This window comes from Solanum lycopersicum, chromosome 11 (assembly GCF_036512215.1).
Source record: "Solanum lycopersicum chromosome 11, SLM_r2.1".
NCBI classification, from domain to species: Eukaryota; Viridiplantae; Streptophyta; class Magnoliopsida; order Solanales; family Solanaceae; genus Solanum; species Solanum lycopersicum.
The window spans coordinates 4,537,362-4,553,412 of record NC_090810.1 but is presented as its reverse complement, the minus strand read 5'-3'; the positions used below and the strand labels follow the sequence as shown (position 1 = coordinate 4,553,412).

The following is a 16,051-nucleotide window of genomic DNA, read 5'->3' as shown; positions in this document are numbered from 1 at the left end:
AATCACCATTTACGATCATAATCATCGATCATCCTTACCACAATAACCATCAATCACTTTTGATAATTACCATGTTATTTATAATCTAATCACAAACAATATTAATCACTACCATCAATTATTACTATCATTCACCACAATTATCAACCGTTACTTAACGATCATCAATATCTTGCCAATAACCACTAACCACTACCACTATCATCCCAATAAACATTCATAATCACCATTAAAAATTTATAATATTTCAATGATACTAGCATTAGATTACTTAAATATTTATTAATTTTTAAATAAAGGAATAATATACACATTTATATGTTAAAAAACAAACCATCATAATTATTTAGTATTTAAATATTAATATTAAAATATATAACATTTTAATCTCAATGAACATAAACAATCTTCCAAACTCGATTAAAGAGATTATTTTATGTAAAAAAAATAGAAAAAAAAAGATTATTGTGAAAGATTATTTCTTTTTTTTAAAAAAAAAACAAAGAAAACTAATAAAATTTCAGAAAGCAGGCAAAGTGTTTGACATAATGCTCCAATGGCAGAAAAAGGCATGAATAGAAGACAATCGCCAGACCCAGTCTCAGTGCTACGAGGTCACCGCGCTTCTGTTGCTGACATTTGTTTTCATCCTTCTAAAACCATATTGTTTTCTGGGTATGAACGAACTTCTTCAGTTATTTACGGCATTAAGCTCCTGTTTGATCGTAGGTTTTGAAGTCGAAACTTGAAAAATCCAGTTTTTTAAGTTGTAACTTTTGAAATTTTAAAAAGTTATGCTCGGATATGCATTATAATTGGAAAAAGATTGAAACTTTGTGAGTGGAAGTTCCAAAATCCCAAAACTGGTATGAGCTCCGGCTCCGGGTTTGATAGTTGATTTTGAAGTTGAAACTTGAAAATTTGAATTTTTGAAGTTGTAATTGTTGGAAATTTTGGAGTTGTGTTTGAACATGCATTTTCCTCGGAAAAAAGATTGAAGCTTTGTGTGTGAAAGTCCCAAAAACTGGTTTTTGGGAAGCATGTGATCAAATTTCATGGTCAAACAGATATTAAGTTGACATAGGTTATACTGATTGGCTACATATAACATGGTTATATTGCAGGTCAACTGATGGAGAATTGCGGATTTGGGACACAGTACAGCATCGTACAGTTTCTTCTTCTTGGTATAATTTATAATAGTTTCTTGTACTTAGATTATGTTACTTGATTTTAGATATGCTTACTCGAGCTGAGGGTTTATCGGAAACAGCGTCTTCTTGGTATACCTGAACCCCACTTGTGGGGTTATACTAGTTATGTTGTTGTTGCTAGTTCTTGTACTTCTATTATCGTAGTTATTGTCAGAATGCTTTATTATGCTTTTACTTCCGCTTATTCTTTTTCTGGACTGTTTTTCCTTGAGCCGAGGTCTATCAGAAACAAATTTTCTACCTTTGAAGTAGGAGTAAGGTCTGTGTACACTCTATCCTCCCTAGACCCCACTTTGTAGGACTACACTGGGTATGTTGTTGGTATGATTATAATATTTTGGCTGGTTCTCCATATTCATTATGTATATTGAACATCCTCTTAATTAGTCCCCTGGACTAGTTTGGGGTAAGTATAGTAACTGTTGTATTATAAATTTTTTGCAACCCCAACTTGGCATATTTATTGTTTCTTAGCATACCTCAACTAGTTTGGGATTCGAAGGGTAGCTGTTGTTGCACTACAAGCTTCGATATAACTAATTTGGGATTGAGGGTACTTGTTGTATGGTGAACTTCTTCTTGGATCCCAACACAGTTTGGGTTTAATAGTCGATCACTGCTAACTGCAGGGTGCATAGTGCAGCACATGGGGTTATTTGTGTTGCAGCGAGTCCTGTTCTTGGGGATAACAAAGTTATCAGGTGCGTCTGTCCCTATCTTTATAATCGCTGTTAATTTGTTTGATATTTCAGTCAGTAGTAGTATTGTCACAATGGCTTTGAGTTTGAAATGAAGATGTTTTAGTGCCATCTGCTATTACAGATAGTTGGGTTAATTTTGTTTAAGGTTTGCCTTCTGTAATTTCCACAGCCAGGGCAGGGATGGTAGCGTCAAATGTTGGGAGTTTGGAGAAGGAGGTTTGTCCAGGTATTCGGTCTATATGTTTTAAATTATACCTTAGTATTGTTATCATGTTGGATTTCATTTATGCCTGTTACTTTACAGGGATTCTCATTAGTTTGTGTCTTGATTCATATGTTTTTGTACATTGTGTGATGGAATTCTGTGAGATGCTTAAATGAACCAGTTATTTGGTGTGATAACGCATGACAGCTCATTTGTTCCCCTGAATTGTTGGTTCAAAGTTGATCACAAACCTTTTACTATCATCATTTCTTAGTGCAATGTGTCTTTCTTTTTTCTTGTACGTTAAAGCAATATGCCTTCCTTCTGGGTGTTTGGAGAAAATATATGGACTCACAAACTGTCACGAGTCCTACATTTTCTGCAGTGTGATCTTATTTAATTTCTAGAAAGTTATGCAGAGATTGGTATATGAGTAATATCAAGAAACTAACTCCTCGAGACTGTTGGACCTTCTACCTCTGATTATCGCAAAGTTGATTTAAAAACCTGAAAATGTCTTGTGATCTGAAAGAAAAAATCACGGTACAACAAGATGTCATGGGCAGTGGACTTGAAGAAAGACGAGTCAAGTCACCTTTGCTTTTTAGTGAGTTTGGTCTTGTTCTCCCCCTTGGGGATGAGCACGGGAAAGTTTGGGCAGTACCACCCCCTACAACTTCTGTTTAAAATTTTATCCACAGAACCATCTAAGATTCTTTGAAACTTGATGGATGAATACAAATAAATAGAATCGTAATCTCACGGTATCAACAGAAACAGTTTCACAATGCATAACTTATAAGCAAAATGAATCAGCAGGAAATGCAAGAAGCCAAGAACAACTGCAAAACTTCCCAAAATTTGGCAACTAGATCATTATGCCTATATGAAAAGTCTGCATGCAAACTAAGAGATTTAGAGTTCTACATATGTTGTGAGGCAACCATGATCAGCTTCTTCTTTGTTTCTTATCTAGAAGGGGTGGGGGTGGGGGTGATAGTTCTTTCTTTTTTGTGTTTGGTCTTTTTAAGTCCAATATCTTTTCACTTATGCTATATTTGGGAACTTAAATGTGGCTACTGCTGCAGGTTTCAAAGTTTTCTAGGCCTTCGTAATGCATGAGAACTGATGCATTGCATTTTGGGGCTCAAAAATCTTTTCAGCACTATGTATGCAATGTTATATGTGTGATGTCTCTAACTTATTTCATGATAACGACAGTCAAATCATAATTACAGTTGCATTATAAGGAATGGGTACTCATTGCACCGGATCTTGTTTATCAACTTTTCTGGACTAATATTTGCAACATTATCTTTTCGATAGTCATTCCACTACTTTCTTTTACAAGTTTTATTAATATTCGCTGGCATGTTAGTTCGACTTTCGTTACCCCTTGATGGTGTTCAATCTTCATTTACCTTATGATTAGGAATGTGATTTGTGTTTTCAACAGGACACCATTATTTACAATAAAGACAAACGCTTATCATTTCTGCAAACTATCAATTGCAAAGTCACCAAGTGAGACATTGGAGACTGATGATCTGGAGATAAACAAAATTGTTGATGACATGCAAAGGGGAGAACAAGGAGATCCACTCACTGATTCCACCATATCCAAAGGTCTCGTTCTTGCCTTTTCTTCACTTTTCAGTTCATCTCTTTTAATTAAGCTCAGTCCATTACTTCTTAAATTTGAATTATGTGAGTTTGAATGTGCACTCACCTAGATTACTTCAGATTTTAAAATTTTTGGTCAACTGAATGATATATTAAAGGGCTATTCAAATTGACTTCAATATCTCTCAATGTAGGTTTTATTTAACCTAAAGGAAAATATCAGATCCATGTCAACTGTTTGTGTTTTATATAAATATTAAAGCATCCACATCCTATTTGAAAATGTTGGAGTTTGAATAATGAGAACAAACTGAACACAGCCTTAGTGCAAATTGCAGAAATTAAGTCTTAAAGAAAATCAGTTTGTTGTGTTTTTTTTTTGTATATACTTGATGATGAGTGTTTCTTATGTGTTGCTTGGAATTTTGATGCTATTTGGTTTCTATATATTGCTGTGGTTCTCAAGTAAAGTATGCTTCTTTGTGTACCTGGATATTGATTGGTTGTGTGCATTGCTTTAATAATATTTTGTCTCATAAGATTGTTTAACATATTGAAATTTTCAGGTAAGGAGCTTAGTGAAGGACCAAAATATGTTGCTATAGCAGGGGAACAATCTTCTGTGGTTGGTTGATGGTTATTTCTGATACGTTATCTTTTATTTTGAGTTCATCGTATGGAATTTACTGAAAACTAACCAATCCATGTGCAAAGGTTGAGATTTGGGATGTCAATACTGCAGAAAGAATTGCAGAGCTGCCTCATAGCTCTGGTAGCCTCTCAAATCAGACTCCGAACCAAAGAGGTCTGTTTTTTTCTTTTTCTCTTTTCGAGTTCTCTTCCTCTAGCTTGTAGCACATACTTTGGTATCTGCTTCTAAAATTTTGTAATCTGCTTGGGTTTTTCTATCTCTCTCTCTCTCAGGATACTCACTGTTGTTTCGCCTTTTAATTTGATTTTAAATTTCTGTATATATTTTCTCATAAAGTAAATACCCCCCAGGAATGTGCATGGCAGTTCAAGCGTTCTTACCTTCTGAATCTCAGGGGCACCTAAGTGTTATGGCAGGGTTTGTCCTTATATCTCCAATAGTAACCCAATTTACATTTTCTTTTCTACGTACCTTTATGTTCATATTCATGTGTCCATGCTTCCTTGTATATGCTTATTTGCCTTTGTGTGTGTATAAGGAGTAATTTTCAACATTGTCATAATTCCCTGAATGTTTACTTCCTCTAGATATAACTGCATAAAAGATTTCTTTAGTACAGTAGAGCATTTTATACCTTGTATGGTAAAGACATACGATCGTGCTTCTTTCATCATTCAGATGTGCAGTGATTTTGGGGGCACGCCAGCTGGTTTAATGTTACCAATTTAACATGTCCTGTAATCTGAGGAATTCTCTTTCTACTTCTAAGTTCTAGCTGACTGGACTTCATTCTTTCTGTGGTTTGTTTTGAAACCCTCATAACAGCCCTTTCCGCTCTCAGCATTTACAACTGCACTCTAGAACATTACTGAGAGAATGCATTCCATACTAGCTTTCCAATTTGGATGTATGTGAATTGGAACCTAACAGGCCCTTAAACATGTAAAATAACCAGAAAGCAAACTGCTATCTTGAAATTTATTTTCACATTTGCTCCTTAATGTGAGTTGCAACTGGCATCACTCTTCTCAAGAGAACCCTTCTTGCTGTCTGAAATAAGAATCTTCCCAATCAGGTGGGATTGACTAAAATGTTAGCACTATGAGCTGCTGCTATGTCTCAACCCTCTAGCATTGTGAACCCTTCTAGCACTGGTTTAAACTAGGTGCAATATTCCCTATGCGGCCAACCAAGTCCCTTTCCTAACAGTTGTACCTTTCTATCTTGGGCGTCTGTCACCACATTGTATACCACCACGTTCAATCTAGGATTCTTTCTTTGATAGAATTTCTGTTAAAAAATGATTAACGTGCATTTTATCAATTAGTGCTTGACTTAACAAACTAGATTCAAATACGTATGCCTACAGGTACGAGGATGGATCCATTGCTTGGTGGGACTTGCGTAATCCCGGAGTCCCATTGACTTCCGTCAAGCTTCATTCAGAACCAGGCACACTATTCTACCATACATAAAACACTTCATAAAGAACCTTTTCTAGTTCTATTTTCATACTTTCAGAAGGCATAAAAGTCATCGTTTTCTCCCTGCAGTTTTAAGCTTATGCATAGATGGAGCATGCAAAGGTGGTCTCTCTGGTGCTGCTGATGAGAAAATTTTGATGTTTGCATTGGACCATTCTATGGTAACTCCAACATAATCTCTAATTGCAAGATATGCTATTGTTGAATGGTGCTGTTGATGTGTATATATTTTTCACGTTAACTCCTCTTATAGCAAGAAACTATTACTAAAAATCTTGGTTGATGACTGATTTGAAATGTGCATATGCCTTCATGCTGCGAGGAAAATTTGGTTCTGATGTTTGAACCTCATTATCCACAATACATTGACAAGTTGGTTATCTTTTGTGATATTGTGTTTAATCTGTGAATATGTGTAGTTTTCCGTTGCAGCAATACACTGTCAAACCATAGAAAAACATTGTCCAGACTTGTAAATATATTTATGCAGATTGCAGCTATTAATAGTTATTAGTTGTGGAACTTGCAACTAGTGACTTCATTTTTATAAAACTTTCTTATGTATTTATTTGCAGGTCGATTATCTGGTAATGTAACTTTTCTACTCTTTTTTTTCCTGTAAACTAGGGTTCTTGTTTGATAAGAAAAGAAATTGTTTTTGAGCGACCTGGCATCTCTGGAACCTCAATCCGTCCAGATGGAAAAATCGCTGCAACTGCTGGTTGGGATCAACGGTAGGAATCTTAGAGACTTTTAAACTGTCAATTTGTGTACATTTAGGGTGTTGTTGCACACACCCTTTGTCAGTTTTCAATTGTCACTCTTAACATTAGCTCTCCCACTTATCTTTCATTGTCAGGGTTAGGATTTACAATTATCGCAAAGGAAAGCCTCTGGCTATTCTGAAATATCATAACACCACGGTATGCATTTCCCTTTTTCTTTCTGTTGACTGTTCTATTCCCTTTAAACAATCATCAAACTGATTTCGTACCATTTTCATCTCCTCTCTCACAATATGTTTCTGCAGTGCAACGCTGTTTCATTCTCTGCTGATAACAAATTATTGGCCTCTGCATCTGAAGATACAACAGTGGCTCTCTGGGAACTTTATCCCCCTAGAACATGACATTGTATCGTTGTTGATCCTCGTGGTGTTTGTAATGAATGGGTTAACGTCTGTAGTTTTGCAGCGCGAGAGTGATCCCCAGATGAGCATATGGAGTTGCTGGAAGATATTACTGATCATTAGAAAGAGAAGAGGACCTTAAGCTATTTTTTGGCAAATGGACACTTTGATCCGGCCTTTCCCCAGACCCTGCATATAGCGAAAGCTTAGTATATTGAACTATATTGCTTTTCAAGTTGTTTGAAAGAAACATAGTTGTGAAAATACTAAAAAAGAACTCTACTTGTAACTCTTAAACAAGAAGAGTTGTATATCAAGCTCTTCCTTTACTATCAAGGTTTTGTTAAGTTTAATATTTAAATTATGGAGTATTGTTATTATTCATGAACTATAACATTTTCCATCTAAAAACTCTTGTAATGCAATGTTTGCATAAATTACTACACCTTATAAAAATCGAATAATTTAAAAGTAATTTGACACGCTTGCAAAGGGTAGAAAGCGGACAGATGCCATCGAATCGGATGTGAACAAATTTCAGAAATCCGCTCTTAGAGTTCGAGAATCCAAACGCTGGCAAGTCAGCTAGCGAATCAAGGGGCAAAGAAGATACTCTAAATATTTCATTAATTACAAATAAAAAAACAAAAATTGGTGAAAATTAATATTATTTACAAAAATTATCTTTGTATGATTTATAGTTTACATAGTTGAGCCACCGAAGCAACCATTAATACTCGTAATCATATTATTAGGATAGACTTTTTACGTCATTTCCTTGAAAAAAAAATTGAAGGGAACATCCTTATAGATATTGTGAGAGGGGTACCCATGAAGAACTGAAAATCAAGAACTCAAATTTTCTATTAACAATGAACAGTTGTTGGATTTCTCCTTCCTATTTCCCACAAATTAAAGCTTCAATTTTGGAACCCAGAACAAGAATTCAACCATTTAGCTCAAAACCAGATTTCCCAACTGAAAAAATTGAATCTTTTTTGCCCTTTAATGTGAATTCCATCACTAGTACTTCAAACCCTTTTGTCAAACACTGCCTTAAGCTTCGCCAGAACTCTTCTTATCGCCATTTTCATGGTTCTGTACTTGTGGTTGGTTCTACCCCTATTAGGTAACTTTCTGTTCCTCCAAGTTTTCTGTTTTTTCTGGTGACTGTTAAAATTATTTTTTATGTATATATAGTAGATACTGTAGTATTTGTTGATTGTGGTTAGCTTAATAGTTTAGCTTAGCCTCACTTTTTAATGCCAAATTGTTAGATTTTTAAGCCATTAGGCTTAATGTTGAGTTACAACTTAGAAGATTATTCCATTCCCCTTTGGGATATTAACACCCGGAATTCTTGCAAGTTGGAGGAGAACTGTGTAGATTGTACTTAGTCCGTAGGGGCTATTTGACACGTAGCATTATCTCGAATCTTGAAGGGACAGCTCCATACGTCTACATTTGGAATGGCCTAACTCTGTTGTTTTAGTTTAAGAAGCTCATTTTCATCTTTTATGATCTATAGATGTGGTGATTTTTTGCTGAGTATTTTCTTCCGAGCTCTTATCGTTCCCTTATGAACTGTTTTTTTTTTTTTTTTTTGCACTTGCTCATATTCTTTACTCACTCTTCCTGGAGGTTGGTCGTAGAGGGATTGAGGAGGGTAATGGTAGGCCTAAGAAGTATGTAGGCAAGGCATAGCGTGACTTCAAACCCCCGAGGATATGACCCTTGATAGGAGGGTGTATAGATTGAGCATTATGATAGAAGGTTAGTAGGTAGTTGAATGCTTTGCTTTCCCATTCCCCGGAGTATTAGTATTAGTCTCCATTATTGTATTTTCTTGTTGTTTCTACTTGCTGCTACTGTCATCTTTTTTATCTGTTTTGAGACGAGGGTCTATCGAGACCAACCTATCTTGCTTTTCAAGGTAAGGATAGGTCGATGTACACATGACCCTCCCTAGACCCTACTTGTGGGATTATAATGGGTTTGTTGTTGTTGTTGTCGTTGTGTTCTTCAATCTGCTTATTGAAATTTTGAGCTACGTGGCTCGAGAAATTCTTTTTGGTTTGTCATTTGACAGTTTGATCTTTGATGAGGTAAACATCTTCCCATAGAAGTTTGACTGATTTAACCGATCTATGTGACCTTTGTCAGGGAAATATATAGTTTTCAAGAAAGAGTACAAGAGAGACCTATTACATTAGACTGCTTACTCGTGCTTGATGAAGCTCATATACCTGAAGACCTAAATCTTCAATCAGTTCGCCTTGTCCGCATCAGCTCAACGGTGATGAAGAAACTCTCTGGTTTACAGTCGATCGATTCTATTAAAATGATTGCGTTAATGAAAATTCCCTCAACATTTCACAGTGTTGATGATGAATTCCTAGAAGAAGATTGCAGTACATGGTTCAAGAATGCTCATCGAGTTCTAGTTCTTGATGGAATCCAGGTAATTTACTTAGACCACATACGAAAAATAATTTTGAAATTCATAAATTGTGCTAAAGAATCATATCGGAATCATTGGATTCATGGCTACTGACGATGCAGGATCCTGGTAATCTTGGCACATTACTTAGATCGGCTATGGCATTTGGATGGGTAAGAAGATGGTTTCAATTTTGATTTTCGTCGATATCATTTATTCATCAGCTATACTCTCATTGGTCAGTGCTTTCTAGTTTCTAGTACAACGTCTATAGTTCTTTGGTTCGTTCATGTTGGTTACTGTTTTTTCGTATGACATAATACATAAACAGACACTCAAACCTATCTCAGATGAGAAGTAGACACTTCAACATTGAGTATGTATCTAAACATCTCAAATCGTCTCCACTTTGTCAGTTGAACATTTCACCATAACGGCCATTTTTTCTTTGAAATCATCTTTGCATGTTATGTTATATTGTACGTCTTCTATAACATTTCGATATAGCAGCCAAAAATTATCCTGACAAGCAACGATGTCTGACTGTAATATGCAAAATCAAATCTTTTTGGCAGGGTGGTGCCTTTCTACTTCCTGGTTGTTGTGATCCATTCAACGAAAAGGCGCTTAGAGCTAGTCGGGGAGCTTCCTTTCAACTTCCGTTAGTCTCCGGTGATTGGCTCCACTTAGATGCTCTAAGAAACCATTATAACATGAAAATTCTGGCCGCTCATCCTGTAAACGATCAAAAGCCAAGGAGAATTTCCAGGCTCACCCGCGACTTCGCAGATTCTTTAGCAGATAGTCCTCTGTGTGTGGTTTTGGGCAGCGAAGGAGGCGGCCTTTCTGAGAAAACTAAGGATGCAAGTGAGCTAGTGAATATTCCGATGACCGGAGAATTCGAGTCTCTTAACGTTTCAGTTGCTGGTGGAATATTGTTATACATGTTACAACCTGAAAATCATAAAGATTTAAGCTCTGGTTGAAACATTCTCAACTTAGCAATAGAATTGTCTATAACTTTAAAGTGAAATATAATTAATTTTAGTGGGCGACCTTGTGGTGCAGTGGATGATGTTAGCTTCTTTCTTAATAGAACATCTCGAATTTGAGTTTTGATATAAAATAATCTTTGATAAGGAGCGATTTCTCTGAATGAACACGAATCTGAAATATTTGTGGTACAGTGGATGATATTAGCTTCTTTCTTAATAGAAAATCTCGAATTTGAGTTTTGATATAAAATAATCTTTGTTAAGGAGTGCTGAATGAACACGAATCTGAAATAATCTTATTTTATAATAGCCAGCGGAGTCGCCATTCTGTCGCGCCCCATTTTCGCAGAAAACGGATTTTCTGCACGACCTAACAACTCTTTTGGGATTTTGACTTTGAGGAGTCGCCACCGAACGAATTAAGGCGCGTTAGGGCACCTATCTAACCTAACTAAGTCTAACTAAGGTCAACGAGCCAGAGATTAGGGTAAGGGTTCAAATTACCTCGAGGGGAAGGTGTTAGGCATCCCTCGAGGTCCACAAGTGTGGGTCCTAGCCGTATTTCATGCAATCTATGCGGGGGTTACAATTAGCAATCAAGGTCACTTCATTTATTAATTTATTTAATCTTGCTAAGTGATAACAAATACAAAACAATTAATACTATTTTTCATTAATTTGAGCATGCAAGGCTAGGTGAAAACAATAAATAAACAATTAAATTTTATTTTTATTAAGCATGTGAGACTATGTTATAAACAAAATGTAAATATTAAGCAATTAATATGTGAGAAAGTAAAATTATGAAAATTGAGCAAGTTTTGAATATGAATTTTTTTATTTTTTTTAAAAAATGTTTGTCTCTTTATAGGGATGATGCCACGATATTGTTGATCGCGCTCCTCCACCATAGAAACAATTTTGATTTGAGGTCGGTCTAAAAAATAGATTATATTTTTGAAAATGATTTAAAAGATTTAGTTTACATATAGGCACATAAATATTTACACATAAATACACATAATTCTTTTTGAAATTCATGGGTAGGTGGTACTTCCGAGGATGCGTCGGTTTAAAAATTGGAACTAGACCTCATAGTTCCTTTGACTTTTCCACTAACGATAGGTTAGGAGATAGTACTTGTAATTTATTTCAAAAATAATTTCATAATCAATCCAAAATTTCAAAGGAAGATTGAATAATGACTTTTAAGAAAATTATGTTGCAAAACTTTATAAGTACTAAAAACTAGTAGAACATTAAGGTGATAAATTTATTAAATGCAAAGGTTTTACTATGAAATATATTTAAAATACAAATAATTTGTTAAATTCATGAAATGATTCTAATTTAATATTATTATTATTTTATGAAAATAACATATTGTATCATGAGTGCAGAAATCTTAAAAAAGAACAAATAAGATTGTTAATTAATAATATTAACTGATTTTAGGGGGAGGGGCACAAATATGCACAACAAATTTTATTTTTTATTATGGATATGCTAAAGGTTTATTTACAACCCTATAGACATGATTTCTAGGTGTTAAAAACAAAGTAACATATATATGCATGATTTTGTAAATAATATGAACAATTTAATCCTTAGGCACAGTTACTACGTGATAAGACAAATGAAAATTTATAACATATTTTTAACATCTAACAACCTACTAGATTATTAGGATTTGATTTTAACATTTTAAAAAAATTAATGGAATCTAATTTTTTTTTTTAAGACTTATTAACAAAAGCGTCAAGCAAATTGAAAATTGGTTAGATTATAACACCTACAAACAATAATTCTAGGTGGTTAAAGATAAAAACCTATAGGCATGATTTCTAACTTTTTTTAAAAAATTACAATGAACAAGTAGGCATGTAAATCCTACTCCCTTAGACGATCCCCAAATAAATTTATATATGAGAGCTTTAGAGTTACAAATGTTACAACATTCAAATAAATAAAAATAAGAAAAAGAAATATAGATTCAAATAAACAAATAAATCTTTCTTCATGGTTGATCTTCAACTTGAACTTCAAGTTTGAAACCTGTTAAAACAGTCATATAACGGTTGAGTAGATTAGAAATGGTAGCAATGAAAAGCAAGTTGATACAACCTTTACTCGAACAAAAGCAAAAAGCAAGGTAGCGAAGAAGAGCACTTGAATGTTTATCGAAATCTTAATGTATTTAGAGTAGCAAGAGAGCATGAGAATGAAGAGTGATGAGAGAACTTGTGATTGAGAGTGAATGAGTGTATGTCTTTTTTTTTTTTTGATAATGAATAAAAGGGGTCTTATTTATATAGTAAAGAGGGGAAAGCAAATAAGGAAAAAAAATATTTAAAGGAATCAATTAAATATATTGATTTCCTTATTATAAAAGAGGACCAAATCAAAAATTTTAAAATATTTCATTACCAAATATAAACAAGTAAGAATAAATTAATAAAGTAATATTTTTTCACAAATAAAGAAGAATCCAAAATCAGAAAATATTTAATTATATTTACCAAATATAAACAAGTAAGAAATTAGCCTTTATCTTATATATATTTTTACCGAATATAAATAAATAAGAGAATGACAACTTTTTCCTAATAAGGTAAGAAGTTACCAATTAGCCACACTAATTAATTAATTAGTCAAAGCACTATCAAAGAGATAAGCAAGAAAAATTATCAGAAATTCAGCAAGGAAAGAAAACTCTTCTTGATACGAAGTATATAATAGTCAACTTAATTCATCATCAAGACAAGAAAAAATATTTTAGAAATTGAACATCATTGAAGGAAAAAGATCATGATAGACATATTTCAAATTAACTTAGCCAGAGAAAATCAGCCAATTATCATATATAAACAAGCAATCACGTAAAGTCATTCATCACAAATGACTAATATTCAGGCTAAAATACATCAACAATTTGAGATCAATTAGAGGGAGAGGATTTGGGATAACCAATCAGCCTGAGCATAACAAGATTTTAAAATTGTTTTAAGATATGTAGAAATAACTTGAGATAGAGGGCAGCTAACCACAATCAATACTATTAGAGCCGAAATTGATTCAGTCACAAAAAGACAGTTCAAAGCTTAAGACAATGCATCAAGGATATTTCGAATTGGCCATATTATATGATTAAGACTAATAATATGAACATGGACAACAAAATAATATATCTACACATTTTGCTTGTTTGCAACCTGTACAACAGTAAACGAAAGTTAAAAAATACCTGTGTACGATCTGAGCACACATCAATGGAATAACGGAGCACAAATCAACAACTAAGATCAAATCGAACATGCCAAACACAGACTCTCGAAGCAATCATCTCACAATAACCAATGATGTAATGAAAAAAGATTTAAATCATTTGGATTAAAACTTACTTGGACGGATCTGTTGAGATCCGCCTTTGAACTCAAACTTCGCCGGAGATAGAGATTCACTTGTTCTATCTTATGGTTGCTGCTGACCGGAGTTGATGTTGCTCTCCTCGCCAGAATTTTTTTCTTGTTTGGCGTTGCTGCTTGTGTTTGTTGACCGGAGCTGCTGGAGTTGTTGTCCATTGTTTTGCCGGAAAAGGGAGGGGACGAGCGGACTGCTTGCTGGCGGGAGGCGCTGGAGCTGCTGCCTGGATTGTTTTCCTCGCGATGGCTCTCTGCTCGGAGCTGCTGCGCTGGTGTTGTTGGAGCTGCTGGCCGGCCGCTGCTGCGTGGAGTTTCTGGAGTCGGAGCTGCTCCTCTAGGCTGCTGCTGCCTGCAAAAGAAGAAGGAGAAGAGAAGAGAGGCGAGAGGGAGAAGAGAAAAGGTGGAGGCGGGGAGAGGGAGAAGGACGGAAAGGGAGGCGGCTGGAGAGGGGTGGCGACAGAGGGGCGTTGCCACCTCTAGCTGATGGCCTCGCCGGCCGGAAAAAAGAAGAAGGAAAGTGTAGGAATAACTATTTAATTAAAATATTACATATATTAAAATATTTTTGTATAATTGAAAATCATTTAAATTTTAAAACATTTGAAATTCATTAAAATAAAAAAATATATAATAATATTTATAATAATTTTATAAAGTAAACGATATTAAAATATATAATTTTTTGAGAAAAATCGATTAAAACTTTAAAACTTTAGGTAAATTTTAGAATACGTATTTAGTCGAATAAAAATCCTCAAATTGTTAAAGGTCGATCAAAATTGAGTGTCGACAATACAAAAAAAAATCATAAAAGTTTTAGCCTTGATAATATTTCTGGCTCTCGATATTTCCGTTTGCTTAATTATGAATAATCACAAATTTTCTGAAATATTAATCACTTCATCATTTAATTATTCATGTACTATATTTAGTTTGTATTATTATGTATTTGATGATAATATACTTTCAAAAATAGTTTAAATAGAATATATTTCATACATAAAAAAAATTAGATTTATTTTTTGAAAATGAAGGCTAACTTTAAAAATATATAAATTAAAAAAGAAATCTTATTTTAGAAAAGAAAGAGAACGCTTTTGTGTTGCTTGGAAAAATTACTTATAACTTTGTTTGGTTTGCTTGTTTCAAGCTTCGATAATTTACAAATGAGAGCTCCCTATTTATACTACTATCTAGGAGCTAAAGTGTAAATAAAATTTACTTACAAGTTCTTCTAATAATTATGCTTTGGTCCCTATTCTAGAAAAGTCTACACTTTCTAGAATATATCAAATCATTTAAGAAAATATCTAAATTATTCTAGAGAATTCTAAGGAATTCTTGATTAATCTAAAAGGTTCTAGAGTTCTCCGCAAACTTCTCCACAACTCTAGCCCCTTCCACCTCTTTCAAATGCAAAATTTAACTAAGATATGGCGGGACGTAACCCATGACTTGTTAGCACTTTCTAATTATTATTTTCTTCTTGTTGCATACATTTATTATTATTTGTCGCTTAAACAAGTGATAGGTTAATTACATGACCTAAGTATATCAACATTTTTTTATCCACTCATTTGGTGTTCAAATTTCATAATAAGATTTCGTCTAATAATTTAATATCGACTCGTAATATCTATTTAAAAGAAAGCTCTCTTTAACAATTTTTTCTCATTCCTATAATTTAACTCCAAATCTCTAACTGGTTAAGATTTGAGGGGTTTTATTCAAACTTTTATTAATTATTGATTAATGTACCATTTTGATTCACTATATCCATTCAAATAATAATAATAATTAATTGTATTTTTTGTAGTGCGAAAAAGGAGATAGGAGCAATAAATGTGATTCCTATCATACGATATTAACGAAGTGGCGTAAAGGATCAGGTATTTTTATTTTATATGGTTTTATTTTAATATTTTTATTATTATTTTGAAGTAATTAACTAAAAATATTGAGATTAGTTGATTTAGTAAATTTTGAATGTTGTACAAAATAAAATAAAATCTTGATATATTATCCTAATTATATCTGCTTCATATTATTTATTAATTAAAATTGTAACGTATGATTTCTTTTTGTAACGCAGCTGTCATTTGAACATCGGATATTGGCTCAAGTCTTATGCTTGACTCCTTTTATGGCGTAGGTTTTTTATTCAATATTTAATATTTATATTGAAA

The 16,051-nt window shown here is 33.8% G+C and overlaps 2 protein-coding genes and 1 long non-coding RNA gene across 4 annotated transcripts; 2 read left to right on the top strand and 1 right to left on the bottom strand.

Moving 5' to 3' along the window:
• The first annotated feature begins 264 nt into the window (after window positions 1-264).
• Window positions 265-7,369, top strand: LOC101252136 (protein DECREASED SIZE EXCLUSION LIMIT 1). The gene is made up of 13 exons (XM_004250117.5): window positions 265-675; window positions 1,125-1,187; window positions 1,844-1,915; window positions 2,085-2,141; window positions 3,577-3,746; window positions 4,310-4,368; window positions 4,458-4,548; window positions 4,746-4,812; window positions 5,765-5,847; window positions 5,949-6,040; window positions 6,507-6,613; window positions 6,739-6,802; window positions 6,910-7,369. Exons 1-13 carry the CDS (start codon window positions 557-559, stop codon window positions 7,006-7,008), a joined length of 1,143 nt encoding a protein of 380 aa, XP_004250165.1. The 5' UTR covers window positions 265-556; the 3' UTR covers window positions 7,009-7,369.
• A 382-nt stretch (window positions 7,370-7,751) lies between these two features.
• Window positions 7,752-10,503, top strand: LOC101251838 (uncharacterized). Of its 2 annotated transcripts, XM_004250116.5 has the most exons (4): window positions 7,754-8,137; window positions 9,172-9,469; window positions 9,571-9,621; window positions 10,024-10,503. In XM_004250116.5, the coding sequence occupies exons 1-4, from the start codon at window positions 7,881-7,883 to the stop codon at window positions 10,432-10,434; spliced, it is 1,017 nt and encodes a 338-aa protein (XP_004250164.1). In that variant the 5' UTR covers window positions 7,754-7,880; the 3' UTR covers window positions 10,435-10,503. The 2 variants fall into 2 exon arrangements, with proteins under 2 accessions (XP_069147713.1, XP_004250164.1); XM_069291612.1 differs by lacking the exon at window positions 9,571-9,621 and having other exon boundaries at window positions 7,752-8,137.
• A 1,838-nt stretch (window positions 10,504-12,341) lies between these two features.
• On the bottom strand, window positions 12,342-15,005 carry LOC138339532 (uncharacterized). The gene is made up of 2 exons (XR_011212348.1): window positions 13,845-15,005; window positions 12,342-12,498 (listed from the first exon to the last, which is right to left on the bottom strand). It is a non-coding gene; the product is annotated as an uncharacterized lncRNA (long non-coding RNA).
• Window positions 15,006-16,051: the final 1,046 nt, after the last annotated feature.